The sequence below is a fragment of the Notothenia coriiceps genome, unplaced genomic scaffold (genome assembly GCF_000735185.1).
Source record: "Notothenia coriiceps isolate Sejong01 unplaced genomic scaffold, NC01 NC01_scaffold00000339, whole genome shotgun sequence".
NCBI classification, from domain to species: domain Eukaryota; kingdom Metazoa; phylum Chordata; class Actinopteri; order Perciformes; family Nototheniidae; genus Notothenia; species Notothenia coriiceps.
Genome location: NW_011333040.1, coordinates 10,411,911 through 10,420,329, shown reverse-complemented (window position 1 = coordinate 10,420,329; position 8,419 = coordinate 10,411,911). Strand labels below are relative to the sequence as shown.

At 40.1% G+C, this 8,419-nt stretch overlaps 1 protein-coding gene across 1 annotated transcript; it reads left to right on the top strand.

Annotated features, from left to right (window-relative positions):
* The first annotated feature begins 3,061 nt into the window (after positions 1-3,061).
* Positions 3,062-7,710, top strand: LOC104950811 (centrosomal protein of 290 kDa-like). Its single transcript, XM_010777388.1, has 3 exons — positions 3,062-3,232; positions 4,026-4,134; positions 7,466-7,710. The coding sequence occupies exons 1-3, from the start codon at positions 3,218-3,220 to the stop codon at positions 7,708-7,710; spliced, it is 369 nt and encodes a 122-aa protein (XP_010775690.1). The 5' UTR covers positions 3,062-3,217.
* Positions 7,711-8,419: the final 709 nt, after the last annotated feature.

The following is an 8,419-nucleotide window of genomic DNA, read 5'->3' as shown; positions in this document are numbered from 1 at the left end:
ATTGTGCAAGTTCTCCCACTTAAAAAGATGAGAGAGGCCTGTAATTTTCATCCTAGGTATACCTCAACTATGAGAGACAGAATGGGGGGAAAGAATCCAGGAAATCACATTGTAGGATTTGTAATGAATTAATTGGTAAATTCCTCGGTAAAATAAGTATTTNATTTGACTTGAACAAAAATGCAGGACAAAGGGCACTGAAATGTTCTTATTTTTCCTATATAGTAAAATAAAATCTGCTTTTGATGGTCAAACTGTTAAATCCATTTCTCCTCTCTTGCTTCACTGCTGGTGTTTCCCCCCCCTTTTCATTCATCCTGTCAGGAAAGCTGCTAGACACCCTTCAAAAGCGACCCAGGGAGGAAATCAGGAGGACAGTTGAGCGAAGCTTGCGAAGAGTCCACGCTGCTGAAGGCTTAACGCAGAAGAGCTAACGGAGCGCTACACCACGCTGCTGCGAGCAAGAGCAGCACCTTCGCAGCGAGTAACGGCAAGAATGAAGGACGACAGCAGGCAACATTGCAGGCCTCCGTCACCCAAGGAGGATGGGGCTACCTGCGAGAGATACAAGGGTACAGGGAGGGGAATTAGAGGGGCTACAAAATACTTTGTTACTGCCTACCTAAGTACATTTCTCTGGTATCATCGGTTACTTTAACTCCACTACTATTTTTCTGACAACTTTTTACTTCTACTGGTTTGAACACAAAATACCGTGCCTCTTTCTACTTCTTTACATGTTGAACTTCAAATCCTGTTACTTTTCTACTTCTTACATTTTGGAACACTTTTGAATTAACGTACTTCTACTTCTCCATTTTTCCAAACAGGGCTGGTTCCTTTTAGGTCTGAATGTGTGTTGGTGGGCCTCGTGATCATTTTTTATTTTGAGTCATTGCGGCCTATTGGCATTTGAACCGACCGTGTATCCATCATTTCCTTGTCTTTCTCTAAAGAAGAGAGGACCAATGAAACGTTGTTCATGTTGCCGTTGTCAGCAGGAAAACTGTCATTAGGCTACAATGACATTATTGTTCTATTAATATAAAAGGGAGGTCAGGTTACTCTTTAACAGCTGCTAGTTATGGGCTACTTTTACTTTAAAGGTGGGGTAGGTAATTTTTTGGAGAACCAGCTCGAGTGCGCTAGATTAAAAATACACAGCTGGAAAATCTGCACTTCCTCACGGAGGCCCCCTACCTCCAACCACGAACGCCGCACATGGACCAAAACGGGAGGGCAGCGAGATAGGTTTGTGCACAGTGGGAAGAGCTGGACAGGGACAGGCAGAGCCATTCCAGATTACTTTACCGGGCCAGCTCAGATGGAGCGTTGGTGTTGCTTTGATTACAGCCCTTGACGGGCTTCCACGGATGACATTTTTTATGGATTTATTGTTTCAAAAGCATTTAATGTTATTCATTGCCCTATCGGGATGTTAAGAGCATTCCATGTTAACTATAACACAAAAAGTGTATTCTCGAGGCGGTTTCTCAAACTTACCTTACCCACCTTTAAGAGAGTTATTGGTCCACTGTGAATAACCTTGGAGTAAAGGCGAATGGAGTGTACTTTTTGCCATTCTGACCAGATGTAGAAAAAAGGTTTTCAGCAGGAACATTGTATGTCGTATCTGTACTCCCAAACTAGTGTGACACATAAAGTATTAAGATACATGAAGACTATGATGGCAAACATGGAGAGAATATTGGACGATTTCACCCAATTGCCAACGTTACTATATTTTTTTTGGCCGGAGACACAACGGGAGAGAAAAGATTTGTTTTTCTATGCACTGAAAGATACGGCTATTATTCTTTATAATATGTATTCTTCCGCATACCAGGTTAAAAGAAACACCTGGAAACGGTTGCAGTTCGGCTGTTTCTTATTTCTAGTGCCACTGTTCATTTGAGTCGGTGGATTCTTTTAAACCAAAAATGTTAGCATTAGAACATGGTCTCAGAAAACTAAGAACACAAACTTTGTCTTAATGGAAGTAATCAATAGGAATAGGATAAGATAAGATGTACTTTATAATCCCATTTGGAAATTGTTTTTGTTGCAGCAGCTTTAAAACAAACAAGGCGATTCATTGCACATAATAACATTCAAAGCAGTAGCAAATAAAGGATTCCGGTAAAATAGAAAGATCTCAAAATAGAAATAGAAATAAAACCAGCTATTAGCAGCCCCCCCCCCCCCTATAGGGAAAGAGTCGTGTTGTATACGTACAGGTCAAGATGTCTGAAAGTATTATGACTCAGACCTTTTAAACGCTGATTCTCACAGCTGACTTTGTTCCATGATTTAGCCACTTAATAATAATACATGATACTTGTATAGCCCGCTTTCTAGAAACTCAAGACGCTTAGAAGCTACATGTGTGTATACTTGTTCATCATATCATTCATTGCCTGATTTATTGAAATTTTTGTTCCTAATTCATGGAGTTTTTATGGCAGTTGACAGTATACTTGATTTACGTAGTTTTAAAACATAGATATCCCAAATTCCCCTTTTCATCAAAGTTCAGATTCTGTCCCGAAAATGAAGAGAATATATATAAAAATAGGAAGCCCTTATTTGCATATTCAAACGTCAAATTTCAGAAACATGTAATACAACAATCGTTTGTTTTTAATTGTTAGTAAACAACTGGCAAGAAGTGTCATGGGTATACTTCTAGTTAGTAATGATCATGTATTGATGCTATAACCTGTTACCCTTTCATCAACAACAAAAAACTTAATGGTATATATTATTTATATTTATTATCTAAAGTGCATTCATGGTACCAAAAATATAGAACGGTCGCAGCACTCCGATACCATTTAAAAATAAATACACCATTCAGACGAAATTAAATTACCCATTATTGAATAAAAAAGAATAAAAGCAAAGGATTCACAAAGAGTAACATCGTTGCCTCGCAGGCGGCATCAATACTTATCATCATCTATCTATTCTGCACCTTTAAAAATTCCCAAATAAAAGTGCATATTTGTGTTATAACAAACGTACAATCTCTTTAACAGCTCTTCGTTTTATTTCCAGGAAATGGCTGCTTATAAGATAGGCAGCAGTTACAAAAGGCCTTGGATGACAGGTGTGCTCTCATCGGAGCTGGAGAAGGCCAACAGCAGTACAGGAGCTAACGGTTTCAAATTCAGAGAGGCTGCAGAGAGAACAGCGCCTCATTCAGAGAACCAGCAACATGGAACATTTGCAGGTAATAAACACTCAAACGTTTCTTTCCAGTATTACAGCTTGTTATTGTTAAAGGTCACCTATTATGCAAATACACCTATATTTCATGTCTCTTCTTACATCTACATGTGGTCCCCTTTCCTTTCATGTCTCTTCTACATCAACATGTGTCCCCTTCTTCATGTCTCTTCCTACATCAACATTGTCCCCTCTTCTTTCAGTGTCTCTTCTACATCAACATGTGTCCCCTCTTCTTCATGTCTCTTCTTCAATCCAACATGTGTCCCCTTTCTTCATGTCTCTTTACATCAACATGTGTCCCCTCTGTGGAAGAGACTCTGAAAGTTTCAGAACAAAGATTCTCTCTCTTTTTGTCCTGATCCATTTCATATAAAAACCTGTCTGAAAATGACGCTGATCAGATTTTGGCCACTTTATGATGTTAACTGATGTTCTGGCTTGTGTATCCATTAGCCAATCAACAACCAAGGTAACCCCCCCTCCCCTATCACCTGAATCTCCTCCTAGAGCACCATGAGTTCTTGTAACAAAATGTCTCTCAGAGGGGCGTGGGAGGGGCTCCTATTTTCATCTAAAGTAACAGACAGAGAATCAGCCACTTTAGGAAACAGGGCTGAAACGAGGGGATTATGGGTAATTTGCTACAATGAATCTGTTTTGGTGTTTGGGAGCCAAAACTTCAGAACATGCTTTGTCATATATCTGAGACCTATATATTATTGATGAAAAACCAGTATAATAGGGACCTTAATGTCTAGCATCGACTCAACATGGCAGTATTATTTTTCTCTCAGGGTGAGAATGAGTCTTTTCGGGAGCGATTCTCAAGCCATGACAAGAACTTGGAGATCACGAGGAGACCTGAACACTTTAGAACAAGCATGGGACGGGTCAATACAACAGGTAAACAATGGAGAGAGTGGAAGCAGTACTCAGGATCTTAAAAGGTGGGGTAATGTAGTTCACTTCAGAAACACTTTGTTATATTCCATGCGAATGCTCTTACATCCCGATAGCATGGAATATCTTAAATGCTTTGAAATAAATACATTAAAAAAATGTCATCTGTAGAAGGCCGTTGGCGCTGTAAAAAGAACGACATCATCTGAGCCGGCCCGGCTAAAGTAACTGGATGGCCTACCTGCCTGTCAGCCTTCCAGCTGTGCACAAACTTATCTCGTGCCCATTGGTCATGTGCGCGTTCGTGTTGTGGTTGGAGAGGGGTCTGTAAGGTAATCTGAAGGAAGGGGCAGATATTTTCGGTTGGGTACTTTCAAATTTCTAGCGCAATCGAGCTGGTTTTCCCCATTTCTTTACCTACCCTACCTTTAATGAAGAGGAAAAAGGATTGAATTTTTTTTCTTTGGACCCCCAAAAGTTTTTGGGAAAAATTTAGATTAAAAGTCAGAGCTCTGAGAAAATATCACTTTTAGAACATGTGGCCAATTACAAAACAGTGACAATTTACTCTGTAATTAACTAAGTCATTCTTATTTGATATATTATTATTTTGAAATATTATTATATTCTATTATTAGGGCCTCAAAATACATTTAGTATCAAAACGAAAAAAGTAAATTTTCTGATAATGTGGTATAAATTACAGAATTATAATTAGTTGTTTCACCTTTTATATGGGGGGGGGGACAGTCGGTTAAAGCGGGTTTAGCTTTATCACTGCTGGGTATCTTAATCCAAAATAATAGATTCTAAATCATCATATTAAGATAAGTAGTTAGGGGTGTTATTTGTAGTGTAGATGAAGTAGAAGTAGCTTCAAATGGAAAATACTCAAAGTAAAGTTTAAGAACGTCAACATTAAAATGTAATATGAAAAAGGATTTACGACCTTATAGTATATGACCTTTTTTTTAGATCTGACCAAATGTGGATTTTTTTTCTTTTGTTCGTCTTTTTGTTGGCCTGGATCTGGCCATAACAAAAGTAGCGTTGGGGACAAGACACGGTTTAAAAGGAACGCTTATTTTATTATAATAACTAACTAAAACTAAAAGAGCTACCACAATGGGATTTTATCAGTAAGATCAGTAGTTTATGGATGTGGGTGTGTTGAACATAGGGTGGTGCGAGGTGTTGAATCCAAACTTAAGAGAAGGAAACAAAAAGCATAAGTCAGGTAGATGGGGGTGCTCTTTTTTCCAAACGAACCCTCAAACAGAGAGAGCGAACGACTGGTTGTTTTCTCAATGTCGAGGACGCTGCTTGGGTAGCAATGTACCTCGAGTCAGTTGCTCAGAAGCGAGGCCAAGAATTCCCCTCTAGCCTCGGAAAACGAAGATTGGTGAAAACAGGCAAACAGGTGTGAGAGGTGTGCGTCATATGAGGAAGCCCCCACCTTAAATGGAGCGCGATTCGCCTAAGATTTGGGAAATTGGTCCGTGCGCAAAGCATTGTGGGGGATTTTAAGGGGACCGCGGAGTCTACACATTGTGCAGCCTCGAAATTTTTCCCCAACGGAGCACGCCGCCTTCGAAATTGAAGTATGCTGGGACATTGGAACAGTCCTTCGTCGGCACTCGATGACGTGGTATCCTTGCAATAGTGGCTCTGGAGCAGCCTTCCTCGACATTGAGGCCGTTTCTCAATCTCGAGGATGCTGGCTTGGTAGTCACGTACTTCCAAGTCACTTCCTTCAAATACTAAGCAAGTATGCTTCCAAGCCACGGCTTCGGAAAACGAAGAAGAATGGAACAGGCTAACAAGTGTGCCACTCTCTCTAATGGTTTCAACATAAACTGTACCGAAAATAAATACCTCACGATGTCTATCTAATTATGAACTTGCTTTACTTTCACGGAACACATTTTTGGTGATGACGAATGTAACATATTTACCAACACATGTTCTACGCTACTACATACTTACATTTAAATGTGTGCTGCGTCGGTTCAGCCATTCTCCGCAAGGGTTTTTGAAATTGGTCCGTGCATAAAGCATTGTGGGGATTTTAAGGACGCAAAGTCTACCCATGTGCATCCTTGAAATTTCCCCCAAACCAAGGACGCGGCCTCGGTGGAATTCCAAGTATGCTGGATATTGGAACAGTACTTCGGCGGCACTCGATGACGTAGCATCCTTGAAATATTGGCTTGGAAGCCAGAATCCTCGAGATTGAGAAACGGCCTGAGAAACACCCTCTGGCTCGTGCCTTTCACTCCTCCTGTACCGGCGGCCAGGTGTCATCAATCAAGGCTGACACTGACAAAGGGAGATCATTAAAGGGCCATACACACACAACAGGAGAGATTAAAGCAGGGGTCGTCACAGTTCTAACTTTAAAGTCAGAAACTAATTGAATTTTCTGACTTTGTACAAATGTACATCGTTGCTTCCCACAGAATAGTTTTCATAGGATATGCCTGAATGTTATTAGTTCTGTTGTTTTCTACTATGAAAAAGCCTTATGAAACGGATTGAACTGACGACTGTTTATTAATGTGTTATAAAACCAGTCTTCAAAGTATCTACTGTGTTCTGTGACTCACAACAAGTAGGTTATGATTACATTTATATCAACACAGCATAAATCAACATGATTTCATTCAACTGGTGCCATTATAGGAAAACACTTTCTTAATAAACTTTGGGATGCGGTAATACCACGAGACACAGCCTCGGGCTAACGTGCGGTTGTTTACGTCTCTACATTGTGGTATGTAGATGATTATCACACTTTACCTGCTACCCTTATTTTGATTGCTTCATATGATGTAATCTATGGCTAGCAGTGTCGACACATGCCTATCTTAATAAACAAAAATGTTATGAGATTAATGTCACTGTGAGTAGTATAAATGTTGGCCAATGATCTGCTTAGAGTTGGTATGGCCATAGATTTGGACATCTGGAAAAAACAGTCCCAAAGAGAGAGGAAATTAGTATGAAACCATTTCAGTTCAATTCAAATTGTATCGCTTTTATGCAAAACCTTAACCGATGATTTAACCTGACAGTTTATCTTGTTTGTCAATACCAATATAAGAATAGTTATGGACATAGATTTGTTCTAACCCTGGTTCAACCTAGTTCAAACCAGGACATCTGGCAAAAAACAGTCCCAAAGAGAGAGGAAATTAGTGTGAAATCTATATCTTATCGTTTTATGCAAAACTTAAAACCAGAGAGTTAATCTAGTTTGTAGGGTTATGGAGTTTGTGGATTCCAACATTAAATCAGATTCTCACCCTTAATTTTGTTTTCACCCTAACGCCAGGAGGTGAAACGAGCATGGATAAGGCAAACAAGGCGTTTGCCAACAAAGAGATGGTATCAGCCGCCCGGCGCATCACCACTCTGGAGATGAAGGAGCTGAACGAGAGGCAGAGAGCTGAGCACGCACACAAAATGTATGAACACATGAGAAAGTCCCTGAAGCAAGTGGAAGAACGCAACTCAGAACTGGAGTCCAAGTTTGCAGAGGTACGTGGCCAAAGAAAACGACATGGAGCACGTTCATAACCCCAGAAACGGCAATCGAACACAATCTGAGCCAGATTCTCACCCGTTAACAGAGGTGGGAAGTAGTGGAGTACAAATACTTTCTACTTCTTACATGTTGAACAAAAATACCTGTACTTTCTACTTCTTACATTTTCCAAACAGGCTGGTTCCTTTAGTCTGAATGTGTGTTTGGTGGCGTGATCATTATTATTTAGAGTCATTGCGTGCCTATTGATTTGAACACGATCCGTGTATCCATCATTTCCTGGTCTTCTCTCAAGAAGAGGGACCAATGAAAACGTTGTCATGTTGCCGTTGTTCAGCATGGAAACATTCATAAGCTAACAATGACATTATTGTTCTATTAATATAAAGGGAGGTCAGGTACTCTTTAAAACAGCTGCTAGTTATGGGTACTTTTTACTGAAGTACATTTCAAAGCCTCTTTACTTTGACTTGAGGAAAGAAGTTTAGTCAGTACTTCTACTTTCACCAGAGTATTTTTAAACACGAGTATCTGTACTTCTACTTGGATGGAAAGAGGTGAGAGTGACAAGTCGATTCAAAGACAGAGTATGAAGTGTAGTTGTGAGGTAAAGGTAGAAGAAGAGAGGGGGGGTAGAGGGAACAGGTGCAAAGCTCGGGGGTTTGGCCTAAAAACGTCCTCCTGTGCTCCAGTTTTGTCTGTCCTCTTTTCTTGACTTATTTCGACTTTAATCCACATTGC